The sequence below is a fragment of the Haliotis rufescens genome, unplaced genomic scaffold (assembly GCF_023055435.1).
Source record: "Haliotis rufescens isolate VD_foot unplaced genomic scaffold, xgHalRufe1.0.p SCAF_1, whole genome shotgun sequence".
Lineage (NCBI taxonomy): Eukaryota > Metazoa > Mollusca > Gastropoda > Lepetellida > Haliotidae > Haliotis > Haliotis rufescens.
Genome location: NW_025963779.1, coordinates 11,545,156 through 11,563,492, shown reverse-complemented (window position 1 = coordinate 11,563,492; position 18,337 = coordinate 11,545,156). Strand labels below are relative to the sequence as shown.

Here is an 18,337-nt window from a genome sequence, read left to right as displayed (position 1 = left end):
CGGGTTTAGCGAGAACTAACAATATACTATTTCCCTCAAACTGGTTCGAATAGTTTAACATATCAAATAGACTCCATGTGGACGCAGTTACGGCAGTTGGGGGAAGCGCTCCAGATGACTCGGTTGACGTCATGAATAAAATGTGTCACAATGTTAAAAAATAGAGTTTTATACTTTCATCTTAGATAAGTTTAGGTTGAATTGCATTGCGCTTTGATATAATTTTCTTGATGGTTTACATGTATAAAGAAAATATACAATACTATTCAGTAATATTGAATATTGAGGCTCAGCATATTGACTGCATAGCTCTACCCCAACTGCCAACAATTTCGTTCCATAAAATCATCATAATTTTATAAACGTATGTATCAAGTGTGGTTGATGTTTTTGGTCGACAGTTTACGAACGGTATCGTCAGGAATACATAGATATGTCAGTTGGATAGCACAACTAATTTAGCGTGATATTATTTTCAACGAAATTTATATGGTAAAATGTACATTTTTCGAGTAATAATACTACTAAACATCAAAGGTCATGGACACGCGAGAAACCTATGATTGTGTGTTCGAATCCTGGTTCACCCTGATTCTGTTTTTAGGTTTGTCAGCACCAAATCTATGCTCGTGGGTTTCACCGAAGTGGTCAATGTCTGCGACCTGCATCACTTCGGGCTTTCCTCCAACATCAAGCTGACCCTCCGTGATATAACTGGAATACTCACTCTTTCAATTACTTGTTTTACGAATATTTTTTTAATTTTCAGACGGTAGTGTAAATGAACATATTCTTTGGATATTTTTGTGTTTGTAAAATTAAGGTCTATAGGATTAACTTAAAATGGAAATAAAAACAAAGTTTTTCCTAGAATGTGTCTACTGTCTCTTCACAAGGGGCGGTCGGGTAGCCTAACGGTTAAAGCCGAAGATCCGGGTTCGATTCCCGACATGGGTACAATGTTTGAATCCTATTTCTGGTGTCCCCCGTCGTGATATTGCTGGAATATTGCTAAAAGCGGCGTAAAACCATACTCACTCATTCTGGAGCTCAATAGTCTTAACATGTACATAGTTATTGCTTACTTAAATTTACATTTTGATGTAATTATATTAAAATTTTTATGGTTGAGTACAGAAAGTGAGAGGATGTGAGTGGGGAATGAGTGTCAAAAAGAAAGAATGTGATTTTCTAATATCCAAACCTCTCACATCAACTTTACTATTAGTGTCAACGTGCATAACAAAAGCTTCTGAAACTCATTAAATAACCTTGCTCGTGTCTTCTTAAATTGTTTGTGTACCTTTTCTTACTTGACCCATGCGCTACCCTGGGTGTCAGGCCTATCTGTAACAGGGACGCAGAAATAAAATATCGTTAAAAAAAATAACGTTTCTTGGAGACAAATGCAAACTTCCTTTCCGTATTATTCCACTTTTTTAATGTAACTGAAATATTGTTCATTGGTACTTCCACTGAAAATATTACACCAATTTCTGAATACGGACTATATGCGAGTCCTGAAAACACTACACGCTTACCGTTTATTGAGTCAATGTTGATTTAAGAACGGGTAAAGCAAATACATCTTTTACAAATAAAGTAAATAATGACCAGAACGCGACTGTTATTTAGCAAATACAATAATGCATGTCTTAACACCGATAGGTACATGCACTATTGTAGTAGCTTCCCGACTATTTGTTGGAAAATTTACGGAAATAAACTGAAATGCACTGAATTAAGCATAAGGTGATGATATTGTGTTTTTTTTACAGAAGTACATTTTGAACTATTTATTTACTATACACATTACATCTTTGTTTTGGATCTAAATTAAAAAAAAATCATTTCTTTACAAGTCCAATTAGTGGGGTGGGGCATGAAAATCCCTCCAGTAAATGATTAATTTCACTTGATGATACGACAACGGAAACTTCTAAATTATATTTAACGTTTCTCATAGCTTATGAAACATTCGGACATATGAATCACGATGACGATTAGAATATATGCGTCAATGACATACAAAGTGACACCTTTTCTCAAATATTTTTTGTTACCAAGAAAATAAATACCCTAATATATAAATGTTCAAACGTTATTAAAAGTTTACAGCACATTTATTTTCCCTGTCGTTTGTGCAAGTGTACGGGAAATTTAACGCTCTTTCCAGTTTGTTATACCAAAGACGTATATAGATATGCGTCCGTGGTTATACATGTTTATATTCTTTTTTCGCGTTCCACATTTGAAGGTCACTAATAAGTGTGTTTAGGAAAATAGTTTACCAATCTGTTGGGTTTATTTTACTATTCACAGGAATTTGGTATAATAAATAATCTTTTGTATTGATCATAAATCTTAAAAAGACGAACATGTGATTGGGGCTAAATGTGAAGCAGTAAACTCGATTCTTGACGCTCTAATTACATCTTAAATGGAGTCCACAAAATTGTAACTTCTTATTTGGATATAACCAAGGGCGGGTAACTCTAATTTACCTTCTCTTGATCGGTTTTGTCTTCCATTTGAGTGTATTTGTTCTAAGTCAGTTACTGCTACACTCTGAGTATTTTTACGCTATTGGTATCAACAAATGGACCTTGGATCACTACAAAGAATATCGAGATCTTGATTTGAAAGTACGTACTGAAATATATTTCCCGCATTTCGTCAAAATCTTGAATCGGCATCACCACAATCACAAATATTATCAACTGACATATACCATGGCAAATGGCCAAATTAATTGTTGTTATCATAGATATACACCGATTGGAGTATGGGATATATTCCGATTGAGGAATTGGTTGGCGGTCTGTTCCCAGATCTGCCGTTATATTTACAATGTCAAAGTTTAGCCATAAGATCAATGTAAAATAAATACAGAGACTAACACTTGGGTGTTTGTTATTGTTGATATGTTTTCAAAAGAAACAATTGTTCAGATTCTTGTAATCACCAACCTTTAACTTCTAACTAAGTCTCCATAACTGACAAATGTAGTTCTATTTTGTATCCACATACTACGTAATATGATGAAAGATATGGTGTAGTTTTCAATCTGATATTTCTTGGGTCAGTTTTGACGGGTGCAGGCTAAAACAGCACCCCAGCAAAACGTCACCGATTTCTCTGGCGAAAACAGCACCGCATTTGGCGAAAACGGCTACTATGTGTCGGGCGAAAATGGCACCTCTATTTTTAATAAGGATAAGAACGATTTTTGTAGTAATATATATGGTTTATTTACATGGTCACAGTTATCACAGCATGTTGTTGTCTCTGACATTCTTCTCTCATGCAACACATCAAAAGGCCATTGTGAATAATTGTGATCTGAGCCACAGTTTCAGTTTAAATTGAGTTAAGGTGCTTAAAACTTGAAAGCGTATAGTGTTTTCACATTAAGTTAACGGCGCCTCCAATCAGTCGGCGAGTAAATTGGAGTAGGGGTCTAATTAGCACTAATAGCACTTATTTGACCAAGGTAAAAAAAATAATGAGGTGCCGTTTTCGCCAGGCAATAGTAGCCGTTTTCGCTTGAGTCGAGGTGCTGTTTTCGCCAATCAGTGCCGTTTTCGCCCGGTGACGTTTTGTTGAGGTGCCGTGTTCGCTATAACCCGTTTTGACTGACCATGCTAATAGTGGTCTGTTTTGAAGAAATTGGCTGGTCTGCTATACTGCTATTCGTTTAGTTATATATCTTTATTTAAATGAAAGTGGTGCAGTGTTCTTTGCAATGTTTACCACTCACACATTTGTGTTCATTTTATGATCTGATGATGGTTCCAAAGAAGGGGGAACATAATTTATGTAATAACACAGTTTCTGTAAAATGTGTAGAAATATGATAATGTATTGATAATTTATGAGTGTACAATAGTAGTTATCATCATCATCATCATCATCATCATCATCATCATCATCATCGGTAATTAGGACTACATGGTATAAAAGTATTACCGATATACTGCAATGCTTTTCAAACGATTCAAATGATACGTATTGTAATAGTTTTTTGTGTTCCGGTGTATTGGGTAAAAGAATTATGACAAGTTTCGGTATTATTTGTATCGTTTTGCCTAAAATCTACATAGAAATTCACTCAAAAATGATGTTTCCCTTAAAAATTGATTGATAAAATTATTATCCATGACAACAACATGGCAGCAACTGACCTTGCTGAGTAATATCTACTTTAGTATGTAGAAAATAGGATCATCATCTTCTGCATGTATAAACATGCTTTTACCTCTCAATATATCGCATCACAGATACCTGTATCACAATATATTACAGTAAAAAAACTTTTGCGAAAACCCAGCCCAATTAATAATCATCACAATTGTCATATTTTTGCCAATATTTTCAGACAATCCGTTGGGTACTACATCTTTGTGAATGATGGCTGGCCCAAGTCAACATTACCCTCTGACAGCCCAGATGTCAGCTCCGGCGTCCTATCAGGCGTATCAACCACCACCACCGCCGCAGATGTCACCGCAGCAACAACAGATGATGGTTCAACCCAAAGAGATAAATGCTGCTTTGTTTTGTAGAGCTGGGCAGGAAGCTGTCCACGACCTTGTTTCCAAAGCAACAGAATTATTTCAGCAGATGTATCGGTTACAAGTAGGTGAAACCTGAAATATTCCTCTGGTTGATGTCTATACCCCTGATTATTGCAAAAACATTACTAATACATATTTTGCAGATTTATTCCCCATCCAAAATGTTTGCCTTGTGCCCATGTAGCATTCTGTTTGCATACCATATTTACAGGGTGGGCACGGGTGGACCAGTCGTCTAAGGCACCACAATTCTATGTGTAGACTTGCATCACTTGGGCATGCCTGAAACCTATGATTGTGGGTTCCAATCCATGGTTGCCCCGATTATGTTTCTAGGTTTGTCAGCACCATACCCGTGCTCGTGGGTTTCACCGAAGTGGTAAACGTCTGAGACCTGCATCACTTAGTGCTTTCCTCCCACATTAAGCTGACACGCCGTGATATAACTGAAATACTGTTAAAAGCGGCGTTAAACCCAACTCACTCACTCACTCACTATGTTTTGTCAGCACCATACCTGTGCTCCTCTGAGATCTGCATCACCTCTGGCTTTCCTCCCACATCAAGCTGAGATGTTGTGATATAACTGGAATACTGTTAAAAGCGACATGAAATCCAACTCACTGTCTCACATTCACAGAAAAGTGTTATGTTTTTCAAAGCAGTATTGCAGCTTTTTTCAAGATTGAGAATCTCAAATGTAATGAATGAACACTATATCAACCAAAAAAGTGTTATTTAGAAAAAAGAGAAAGAGAAAGATTGACAACAAAATGTTAGGATGACATGTCTTTGAGCAGTGTTCGCTTGTTTTGAGAAAATACACTGGTGATGATGTGTTTAGATTCCAAATGGTGTGACAGCTGGTCCGCAGCTGTACCAGGAGCGGCGGATCAAGATTGATGAACAGCTGCGTGTCATCCTGCAGATGTTTCAGAAGCTACGAGTCATCTACAACAAAGTCAATGAAATATCCATACACTTCCCAGAACCCCCAGAAGAGGTGTGTTTATTGTCTAGCAGAGTATCTAGTAATGTCTAGCAGAGTATCTGGTCATGGGTATTGGCCTGGCCTTGGTATAGCAATTTATTGCAATAATGATTCATGTATTGCAAGACGTACCACAACGTATTGCATGCCTTCTTTCATCTGTAATTTGTTCAGAAACTGAGTAAAAATGGACCCATACATCAGATTTCCACCGCACATATTTGACAACTTCATAGTTGTCTGCCATTTTGTTGGATGTTGCAATCGTCACAAGGTATATGTAATAGACATATTGTATACAGGAAGCTGGCCCTGAATAGTTTTGCTTTTTCAATCACAGGAATCAAAGTTTCAATTCAATACCGTGCACCTCTAATAATATCAGAACTGGACAAAAATTAGGGACCACAATAGAAATGCCAGTGAGATGTTATACTGGAAAGTATTCTAGCTTATAGCAGGTTGTCATGATATAACATGGATATAGTTGACTGCAGCATAAACGTATCACTTGCTCACACAATGCTCCCAGTAATGCTACATTCAGAATGTTGGGCTTTATAGCATATATCGTCTTAAGGACGAGAATTTATGGTTGTCAACTTCTTTATTATGAGGAACACGTTTCGGAGTGTATACTTACATGCTTACTCCTTCATCAGGTGAATCATTTCATCCGATGAAGGAGTAAGCATATACTCCGAAATTTTGTGTTCCTCATAATAAAGAAGTTGACATCCATAAATTCCCGCTCTTTTGTGTATCACTTCTACACGCCTTTTAAAGACTTGATATATCATCTTGTCGTCCCGGTTTATTTCACACTCTAACCTAATTTCCTTCAGTTGCTGATTCCGCTGGTTGGTTCGGAGGTGGATCAGACATCAATGAACAATGATGTGTATAGATATGTGGCAGAAGAACATAGAGACATTGTAGAGGTGAGTTGAGGTTGTTACATTTAAAATAGATGTACAATTATGTTGAGTACAATTGCCACACTATCCATATACCTAATTGTACGACAAATTTCCAAAACCCATTTAGAAATCTAAAAAATAAAATGAACAAAAATAGGCTAGTTTGTCGCCAAAGTAGACTCAATTTATGGATAACACAGCGTTAGAAATTGGCACTAGTCCTGTAGTCCTTACCAAACTGCCCAATAGTAAAGGTATCCTAAGGACTAGTAGAAACTGGCCCATTTTAAGGGTTTTGCTATATGTTATCATTATAAGGGCTAGTGGACAAAAACTGTTAGTTTCTAACCCTGTAACAACTTCTTTATTTTACTGTAATGGCGACATTTTGGTATAGATCCTTATACCGTTGTCAAGCAATGCATCTATCGCCATAACAGCAAAATAAAGAAGTTGTTATCCATTAATTGAGTCTACTATAGGGACATCCTAGCTTTGTTATCCGTCAACTTCTGTGTAATGCTTTCAAGACAGGTAATCAACAGAAATTCTATGGTGCTTATATGCTGTATCATCAACTTTTTGAAAATGAGGAGCAGCTTTCAATTTAATTTTAGTTTTGTACTTAAGATTTTAATGTTTGAGACCATGTACTTTCCTAAACTGCAATATGATATATAAACAAGAGTGAATGTGTGAGTGAGAAGTATGTTATTTTCTGTAAAAAAAACAACAAAGTAAGATGTACTGATAAGTTGTGCTTTATGTCATGGACTTTCTGCTACCCTGGGCGGAAGCCCATTTATGTAACAGGTGCGTCTTTCTAAAAACAATAAAAGAAAAAAAACAAAAAAACAACTTCAGTGTAATGCCTATCAAACAATAGTGTGTAACCGTGTCATTGGATGGAATATGCATGTCAAGGTTTACAGTTTTATGGTATTTCAAGGACGTTACAAACATTACAAGGGCAAGGTCAATGTGTGTAGGTTACGTTTCAAGAAAGAGAAATTTGAACATCTGTGTTTGATATGTTTGAGGTCCATATAAAACATTCAATATCTTCAAGAATACCTATGGCCCAAAATTGATTTTCCAATATGGCGGACATGGCAGCCATATTGAAAATAGGATGGCCTTGGGCACACAGCCAATATGAGCAGAACATGAAACATGGTTTGTGTTTTATCTCTCATATTCCTGTTTCAAAGTTTTACAATCTTGCTGTGATATGCATAAAAATTAGTATTTGTAATGTTCTATGCTGGAAGAATGAAAAAGGTGTATTTTTTCCCCATTATCCAAATGCTTGGTGGACCCTACAGCAAAAACTAAGAAAGATATTGACCTGAGGTTGGCTTGACGTGACTATTTCTTTTGTTTACAGCAAGTACGAATGAAGAATCAGGAGATTAAAGACATCATTGACCAGATACGTTCCATCATCTGGGAGATCAACACCATGATTACAATGAGGAAAACGTGAAGCAAGGCCTTGTTCACCATGGGATACTGACGGAGGCTGGACAGCAGCGGGGCAGACATGGAGCACCTAGATACCTCCAGTAGTCCAGTGGAAAAAATGACTGTGGCCTTTAAAGACATCACCTCTAATTTTATGAGCATGTGAATCTCAGGTTTTCTTTTGGAAATGGGGCAACAGTTGGCTGAGTGGTCTGCAGTGGTGCATTTCACAGCAGAGTTGCATCCCTTTGCCCCGCCAGGATCTGGAGGGTTGTTTGTTCAAGAGCAGACTTGCCGCAATAATGATTCATGCTTTGTGAGCACATTCTCCTGGGTTTCAAGGATTTCACAGTGCCCTGCTTCGGGTTTTCCTTCCACATTAAACAGTGACACTGACAGAAGTGAAATATCGTTCTAAGTGGAATAAACTCAACTCACTTATAATAGGTGGATATGTCAGGAATGAGGAAACAATTTGTACAATATTTGTCATGTTTGAAAATAAACAGCCATATCCATCAGATTATGTTGTTCCAAATATTTGGACCGCCTCCATGGTCTAGTGGTAGAGCATCTGCCTGGAGAATGGAAGGCCCCTGGTTCAATCCCTGGTCGTGTCTTACCAAAAGACAGTAAAAGATGGTACTTGTTGTTATCCTGTCTGGCGCTTGGCATTAAGGGGCTAAAACAAGGACTGGTCGTCTCGGAGTATATTGTGTCTGAGCGGGGTATTCGTGTTAAACTGTATGGTATCTCAGTGGACTAGCACTATCAAATCGGCATTAGTCCCAACTAGTACAAGCAGCCACAGGCATTTTCCTTTTCACAAATTACAAATACTGTGCGAACTTGCCCTGATGAGAACTAATAAGGCAATATAGTTAACGCGCATATACTAGTATGTGAGTTAGTTGCTATCTACCACAACAGCCTGTAAAAGATCTAGTCTGAGCCAGGAAACCAGTGGTTGATAGCATAAGCACCGATCCACACCGTCAGGGCTCAGACAGGACTTCTTATTCCATACTGTCGAAGTTTGTTTCCACGACGAAATGAGTATCTACTGCTGGTTTATGAAACCACATATAAGAAATCCATTAGGTGTTGATGATATTCTTTATTGATTCAGAAAGGTGTTAGACAATGAATCCTTGTGACAACCCACTCCATCTCTAATGTATCGCTTATCACTGGATGAGTTCATTATAGAGAAGGGGGTAGGTCATCGAACCATGTTGCGCATATCATTACACCCAGGGTGAGATTCTTTCTTGTAGAATTGTTTATTACCTGATATGTTTGTTTTCTTGTTTCGCATATTTTACTTCAGTATGCCCAGATGCAAGAGGCAACAACGAAGATGTTCAATGGAGGTTACTTTTTAGGTTTTTGTGGCTTTCAAAAAACAAATAACCATATCAGGCAATTGATCTGCAGAATAGAATCTCAAAATGTGCAAAATGGTCTGAGTATATTCAATAATTTATTGATATGCATCTTTCCCACCTAAGCTTCCATCAATCACAACATTAATAATAATCACCAAACACAAAATGATATTTTCACTTCAATACAAAGTGAATAATTCAGTTACATGTTCATTATTTGTCTTCTACTGAAACATTGAAAAAGAAAGGAAATGTTATACACGTACAAATTACTTGCCACAAAGCATAAGTTATGTTGATGAGAGAGAGAGAGAAAGCAAGAGAGAGAGTATAAATAATGACAACTAAAGAGGCTCAGTTTGGGGTTTATACTGGAGTAAAGGCCGAACAAAGGAGGGTTGGGGTAATTTTACATGTATGTCCAGATATACATACTTTATTGAGAAAAAGTATACAAACAAAATTATTAAATCGTTTAGTTGCAAAATGCATTACCCTGCAGAATTGCAGCAGGGGAGTTCATTTGTCATTTTTAATACAAACACGATTTCCTTATCGGCTTAAGTAAAGTAGTACAATGGCCACAAGCACAACTGGAGTGAGCATGTTGATGCCTGTTGCCATGGCAGCGGAGCAGGTGCCATCACAGGTGATATTTTTGTCACAGACCAGCCTGTAGCCCGGGGGAAAGGCCTTGCACAAATCACCATCTGCAACAAACATGTAGACACTGAATAAACAAACATTCTATATTTTGTAATCAGAACACTCTAAAGCTTGTAGATACCTTGTCACGTGAATATCATTTCAATGCCCTGTCGCACATCAAGTAAATACACCCTGAATATCATGTGAATACCCCGTCACATACCATGTGAATACCCTGTCATTACCACGTGAATACCCTGTCATGACCATGTGAATACCCCGTCACTCCCAACGTAAATACCCCCGTCACTCCCCACATAAATACCCCGTCACTCCCCACATAAATACCACGTCACTCCCCACATAAATACCACGTCACTCCCCACATAAACACCCCGTCACTCCCCACGTGAATACCACGTCACTACCCACATAAATACTCCGTCACTACCCACGTGAATACCACGTCACTACCCACATAAATACCCCGTCACTCCCCCCCGTGAATACCCCGTCACGCCCCACGTAAATATCCCCGTCACGCCCCACATAAATACCACGTCACTCCCCACATAAATACCACGTCACTCCCCACATAAACACCCCGTCACTCCCCACATAAATACCCCGTCACTCCCCACATAAATACCACCGTAACTCCCCACATAAATACCCCCGTCACTCCCCACATAAATACCTCGTCACTCCCCACGTGAATACCCCGTCACTCCCCACGTAAATACCCCCGTCACTCCCCACGTAAATACCCCGTCACTCCTCACGTGAATACCACGTCACTTACCACGTGAATACCCCGTCACTCCCCACGTAAATACCTCGTCATGACCATGTGAATACCCCATCACTTTCCACATAAATACCCCGTCACTTACCATGTGAAAACCCCGTCATATGCCAAAAAAATACCATATTATCTCTTATTCCATGTGAATACGTTGTCAAATAAAGCACCGCTGTGCATACAATACCAACCTGTTGAACTATTCTTTACTTTGGCACACAACTTGTCGTCTTCAGCGAAAGTTGACGTGAAATTCATGATGCAGCTTGCGTCGTCAGTTCCCTTAGCGCACTTCTTGCAGGCGCTTTCACCTACAAAGATACACACCATCTTATTAACGCAATATGTCATCACAAATGTCAAGGTAAGAATGACATTAATATATAGTGAAATTGAGAGAAATGTTTCACACGTGGACGAGTGATTGAGTGAGTGTTAAAGACGTGTTCCATTATTAGAATAACGATGTACCGTTTTTCTAACTAGCATTTAAAGCTGGCCTCGCCCTGTGAACCACATCCGCGATGTGAGAAAACTGGCATGACGTCGCATTTTATTTGGCGCTATAATTACTACATCTTTGGTTGGTTGGTTTGTTGTTTAACTCAGCAATATTCCAGCTATATGACGGCGGTCTGTAAATAATCGAGTCTGGACCAGACAATCCAGTGATTAATATCATGAGCATCGATCCACGCAATTGGGATCGATGACATGCATCAACCAAGTCAGCGAGCCTGACCACCCGATCCCGTTAGTCGCCTTTTACGGGTCTACTACATCTTTGGGGTATCTGTGGTAAGAATCCATCTAGGAATACATTTGTTTCGTATTTAATCCTTACCTTATATTGGGTAATATTTTCGCTGATAAAACCATATGATGATCACATACGATGTGAAACCTGCCCCATAAAAAACGCATAACAGACGGCATATTCCTCGCCATTTTTACCGCCATTTCTGTCATTGTTACACATTCATTATTTGCAAATTGTGATATGAAATCCAAACCCATTTTGCACTTGTGACTATTTGAATGCAGTTCAAGTGAAATGAGTAAATATTTCAACTAAATGTATAACTAAACCTACACAGGAAATGTTTTCGGCTTTTTTTAAAGTGAATATTTTCACGTCTCCCGTTGTTTTGTTTCTATTACAGGGTGCTTTGCACAGAACGTGTGTTCTTTCTTACACCTGTGATTCATGTTGCTAAGATCTTTTGTATCCTAGAATTTCACAAATGTGGAATGAAAGTAATATTTTTAGAAGAGTTTTTTTTCTTCCAGCCGGTGAGTCGGACAACTAATTTTAGGAATAAGCACTCCAAATTACGTAATTATGACAAGATCGTTTTGTTTGTCAAACGAGCTTCTTTGATTTTCCTTTTACGTTTAACCGTTCGAACTTACTTTTACTTACACAAACACGTTTTGTCAAATATATTTTCAATTCCACCACCAACTAAAAAAATACAACCAAATAATTGAATGAAAAGGATTGACAGACAATGCTCCATCTATTTCCACGCCTTGACGTAACCGAAATACTGCTCAAAGCGGCGTTAAACCCAACTCACCCACTCGCCTTTTTCCAGAAGAATCTATATACTGATTATGATAGAGATTATATTATTATAAGAAGAAGTATATTTCAGTAATAAGGCCATAGGACCACATACGTAATAATCATTTAGATATATATTTAATTGTCAAATGACACACTCGTTATTTTGCTAACAGTGGTTTCTTTTAGCTGGTGCCTTTCTAGAATAAACAGCACACTGCGATAAGGTATTCCTATCGTTTCACAATAGTAGCTGATTAAATAATTGATTACTTTGGCAATTAGTGTAATAGAATGGCACATATGCTTTTCTAAGAGAGCTATTACATAACGTACACATAACGCTCGCATCTTATTAAATCGTAAGTATATTGGCGGTTTGGTAAGGAAGTTCCATTGCTGATACCGTCCCCAGTATGGTGTAAATTAGATTGAAACCCGTATGGCACTCACAGCAGTGTTCCCGAGACTATTAATAGCGTATATATACAAATTCATTTATCACTAGTGCCGAAACAAATACCATTCACAGGTAAACATAATTGTGTCTGTATGTTTATATATTACTTATCCGATAGCCATCTGACATGCCAATCATATACACGTTTGATAAATACCAGAACCTTGCACTAGTACAAGGGGCATACGTTTAACCATGGCAGTTTCTTGTACAGCTTAGATTTACCGTGTGAAAGAGGGTATTCAATTCCAGACTTAATCGATCTAAACACGTACACCTTCTTTATGAAAAGGTTATATTGCAAAACACCAACAGGGCACAGGTTCACAAAGACAAAAGTATGTTATGCATGCATACTACCTTACTAGGGGGCTTTCTTGTGTTAATTATGTACTGCATGCAGGGTTCTGATATCGATCTGTTACCGATGTGGTTTAGTACTGACTCGGACTTCTTTTCATTTTCGTTTACTGAATGTAGAATCGTGGGTCATGGCCTAAGCTCTCCGTTACCAGATTTCATCAAGAAAATAGAGATGTTTATAATTAAAGAGGAACTTGCCTCAAACAATTTTGAGTGAGATAGTTCAAAAGCTGTTTTTATCTGCAAAATAGAGTTGTACGGTGTACCAATCTAGCAGGTTAATGACATAATGACGTCTTAGATCACATATAGTGCTAACTGGAGCGTCTGTTGGTAGACTGGAGGTTAGAACCAAATGTTATAGCCACCCTTTGAAAACTTTAACAACAACAAATACTCGTAAAACAGGGCGAAAGCTTTCTAATCCCATCCTAACTTCCAGAAGGATGTCGCGCTTTCTAAAACCGGTTTCCATCTGGCAATCAAAGTGTCATCGTATACTTATTCTTACAACTGAATTATGTAATCATTTTAACGTTTGGTAATACACATATCACAAAATTATTTCCACAATAAATTGAATACATAGTTAATGCGCTACGTGTGAGCGATTGCTGTTTAATCACAATCAGCCACATTCCAGCTATAAATACATTCTGTAAATAATCAAGTCTGGACCAGACAGACCAGAGACTGGAGGCATAAGCAGCAACCAGCGCATCGGGGTATGATGACACGCAATCATCAACCCGTTAAGATTAGGGATACAACAGGTCTTCAGCAACCCATGCTTCCCGAAAGAAACGACTATATACTAGTAGACGCTTATCGTAAGAGGGGACTAACGGGGTCGGGTGGTCAGGCTTGCTGACTTGGTTGATGCACGTCATCGTTTCCCAATTGCATGGATCGATGCTCATGATGTCAATCTCTGGACTGTCTGGTCCAGACTCAATTATGTACAGACCGCCGTTATATAGCTGGAATATTGCTGATAGCGGCGTAGAACAACAAACAAACAAACACGCAATCATCTGCCAATTCACAGAGCATGACCACCCGGTATCTGCTTGTTCTGCCGACAAACACGAGGTGTACTGGGGAATATTCTGATCGGATTTCCCAAGTGCGTTATCTATGCAGTTTGGCTGAAACAATGTAACACTACCGAAACACCAGTACTAGTTGTAGAACTGGAAGCAATGAACGAACAACAGAAACGTCAACTGCATTTGCGGAGCGTACGTTTTGGAAAGAAAAGAATTAACATTGATTCATTAATCCCTCATGACTATTCTCAAGCGTTATAAACTGCCGGGCAAAAGAAATTATGCACCCATGTTTGATGGTGTCTAAAATGAAACAAACAAGACAGGGTTACTCGATGGTGTACAGTAAACTACGTTTATAACGAACACGCTTATAACGAACTGACGGATATAATGAACTTATTTTTTAGTCCCGGCCATTTGATGTATATATGCTGTTTATATGCTTATAACGAACTACGGTTATTACGAGCTAAAATTACTGGTCCCTTTGAGTTCGTTATAACCGTAGTTTACTGTATTTTGGGCAGTGTTTCGGCTGTGTCCAACCTTGTAGCGTTTTGATAACGTTTGTTATGTTTTGGTCAAATCCAATTTCGAAGTGTGTATTTTCATTTGCCCGGCAGTTTAGCTAATACAGGAACACGAAAGACGGCTGAGGAGTGGCTGGAATAAAAGATTTAACATTACCTCAAGGCTATTCTAAAGCGTTATAGATATGACATGGGTTCGCGTGAAAACGAACAATTGCTTTAAAAGATATAACGCAATGCGTAATATAACGCAACATCGACATTATAGTTTAAACGAATATGTCAACATACACATGAGTAAGGTTGAAATTCGACGCATGGCACAATACATGAAAACTCGACATATAACATATAGGATATTCAGAAGGAATCACTATAGAGGCTATGTGATACTAAGTCAACCCGAGTCGATTACATTAATAAAATTCATGTACGTCAAATAAATGTTCAAATCGTATAACACGCCCAAAGACATATTTTTACTGATTTATCACTATTATAACCGTGGACACAACAAATCAATTGAGTTATTTGCAAGACAGACTATGTACACGTCTTAATGCGTATTTTAGGCGTATTTGCTCAACAAGTCAGTCGCACTTTTATTTTCCCTCTACAAAACTCCTTTCAATCTCTACCGGTCAATGTCAACAAACTTGTGAAAAGAGCACAATTGTTTGACAGCATTTTAATTTGAAATTTTAAGAAATACTTATCATTAGAAAGCATATCGTCAGCCCATCTTCATTCCACCTTCAGTCATTCTTCAGTTAAACTAAACACCTGGGCACCAGATAACACACATGATAGATAAAAGAAGTTTAAGCTCTGAAAACCCACACTGTGATCGCATGATCTCAGTTCTACTTTTGATCTTTTTGTATGTATTGTTTTGTAAGAACGCATAGCCTACAGCATTATTAACGTACGACCCGTGAAGATCCGGGGTGGAATAGGTCTTCATCAACCTAACCATGCCATAAGAGGCGACTATGCTTGTGGTAAAGGGCGACCAAAGGTGTCGGGTGGTCAGGCTCGCTGATTGTCATGCTATCCAAATTACGTGGATCGATGCTCATAAAGTCAATCCCTGGATTGTCTGATCCAGACTTGATTATTTACAGACCACTGTGATATAGCTGGAATATTGCTGAGAGCCAGTTAAACAAAAAAGAAACAAACAAACACACCAACTTAATACAGAGAAGTCATCTGCCCAGACTAACTACCCCATCACATGAATTGTACCATTTACACAGGTAACCAAAATATCATAAATATTAAAACATTTACCTCTTTGGATCAAAACTACGGCCAGCATTGCCATGGAAACGGGAAAAAGTAAACGCAGCATTTTACACGAGGATCACTGAGCTCCCAAATACTTGTGCCAGGCTAAAGCATACTTCGTGACCAGGGCGTGATGTTGAAACGGCTATACTATTGTCACCAACCAATGAAATCAAAGTATACAGTCACATGACTTACAGCGTACAACTAACTTCCCTTCCAACATCGTGATACAAGCAGATAAGGAATGCATTCGTCATTTAATAGTTTGCCTGCATGCAAGAAGGTAGTCACAACAGAACATGTACAATTCTGCAGAGAGGAACTTCTTTCAATGTTAATATTTCCAACGTCAAAATATCGTGTTCCTAGACTACTGCGACTCCATACAAGCCGTAACATGAAACACACTTATACCGACTTATATTTAATATGACCGACAGAAGAATGCGATGTCAATTTTCTAGAGTTAATTGTTTTCATAACGTCCCAATATTTTAACAGGATATGATTGTCAACATCCACATTCATCGCACCTTTGTGCTATGTTGTGATCGTGTTGTAGGTCATCAAGGCAATAGGGAAGTTGCCTAAAAGCAGTGATAATAAAATACATTTTATGTTCACTGCAGAAAGTTTCTGCGGATGACGTTATGTCAGAACTTGATGAACAACCATCTGTAAGGCTTTCACGACTAATTGCATGAAGACAGCTCTTCCCAACATCTTTCAGTTTCTCGCTTACAAGCAGGAGGAAATTGGAATATGCTGAGTGAATCCTTACGAACTAGATCATGGAGCTGCGCCCAGGCGATGACCGTGACCTTGAGCAGCGTTTGATGCGCCTCCAAGGGCGTCTTGCACAAGGCTGAAACACATCGCTGCGGTGTCTCGATTCAACTGGCCATTTGACCAAGCTACAGGTACAGTAACAGTTTATTTGCGTCAGCGAACTTTGTCAATGGACCTTGTGCCAGCGAACTTTGGCAATGGACCTTGTGTCAGCGAACTTTAGCAATGGACCTTTCCTGCCTTTTCAGTGCATACTGTATTAAGTCAAACTGTATTTGACGTGACCAACATTTCGTCAGTGATGTGAAGTTATTGTTCGCGTTTCTTTTGTTGTTCCATTGAGTGAGTTTGAGTCATCAGGATCAAAGTTGGTAAGAATAACGAAACTTGTGGGGTACATGCAAACTGTACATAATTTGTCACAACTGATATCAATCGGATACACGTCTTATGTTTCTTAATGTCTTGAGTGAATTCGTATTGCTATGCGTCTATGCTACTGTTGCTTGATCTGTCTGGCTCGCCATGCGTCGTTGTCTCGAATGTCCGGATATCTCGAAGTTACAACATGGTCCCGCTAGGTTCGAGATAAGGGGGGCTCGACTGTACATGTATGGATAGTAACTGCGATATTTCTAGATATTAAACTGCAAATGTATGTTGACACAAGAGACTGTTCGTTTGTTTGTTGTTTAACGCCACACTCAGCAATACTCCAGCTATACGACGGCGGTCTGTAAATAATCGAGTCTGGACCAGACAATCCAGTGATCGACATTATGAACATCGATCCACACAATTGGGATACGATGACGTGCATCAACCAAGTCAGCGAGCCTGACCACCCGATCCCGTTTGTCGCCTCTTAGGACAAGCATAGTCGCCTTTTACGGCAAGCATGGGTTGCTGAAGACCTATTCTACCCGGAATCTTCACGGGTCGACACAAGAGACTGAAGTGTATGTGTTGTGCTGGTTTGCCTTGATTATGAGGCGCGGACAATCTCATATCTTAGTCATGGAAAATTGTTTGTAAGCGGTGCTGAAGAGTAAGCTGACAACGTGAAGATATATGTAACACTAAAATTATCAATTACTGATGATTGGTAAAAATATTCAATTATTTCATTATGTATATTTAAAGTTACAACGAAAAGCATAATGTTGCTAGTATCTGCAATCTTAAGCACATGTTCGAGTTTCCAATGTATTACATCTCAATTCTATTATGATGGATTCGTTCCGGAAGTGACGTCACTATCCCAATCACGTTCTCTATACAAACACAGATTTGTTCTCGCTCGTGTGAGTAATTTGATTGGACATTTTTTTAGCGTCGTGTTATTCCAATCCGACTCAAAACGGAGCTGTGGTGGCGAGTGGGTGAAAGCTATTTATCACACTAGAACGGAGATACAATACACTGGATAACCGAGGACGCATTATGCCAAGAGTCAAAGCTCAATGTTTTGTGCACGAGTATGCCAATGTTGC

The 18,337-nt window shown here is 38.6% G+C and overlaps 2 protein-coding genes across 2 annotated transcripts; one reads left to right on the top strand and one right to left on the bottom strand.

Moving 5' to 3' along the window:
* The first annotated feature begins 2,484 nt into the window (after positions 1-2,484).
* On the top strand, positions 2,485-8,475 carry LOC124147744 (mediator of RNA polymerase II transcription subunit 30-like). Its single transcript, XM_046518501.2, has 5 exons — positions 2,485-2,645; positions 4,379-4,638; positions 5,422-5,580; positions 6,414-6,509; positions 7,876-8,475. The coding sequence occupies exons 2-5, from the start codon at positions 4,408-4,410 to the stop codon at positions 7,972-7,974; spliced, it is 585 nt and encodes a 194-aa protein (XP_046374457.1). The 5' UTR covers positions 2,485-2,645; positions 4,379-4,407; the 3' UTR covers positions 7,975-8,475.
* A 579-nt stretch (positions 8,476-9,054) lies between these two features.
* On the bottom strand, positions 9,055-16,182 carry LOC124150318. Its single transcript, XM_046522301.2, has 3 exons — positions 16,056-16,182; positions 10,982-11,101; positions 9,055-10,050 (listed from the first exon to the last, which is right to left on the bottom strand). The coding sequence occupies exons 1-3, from the start codon at positions 16,114-16,116 to the stop codon at positions 9,893-9,895; spliced, it is 339 nt and encodes a 112-aa protein (XP_046378257.1). The 5' UTR covers positions 16,117-16,182; the 3' UTR covers positions 9,055-9,892.
* Positions 16,183-18,337: the final 2,155 nt, after the last annotated feature.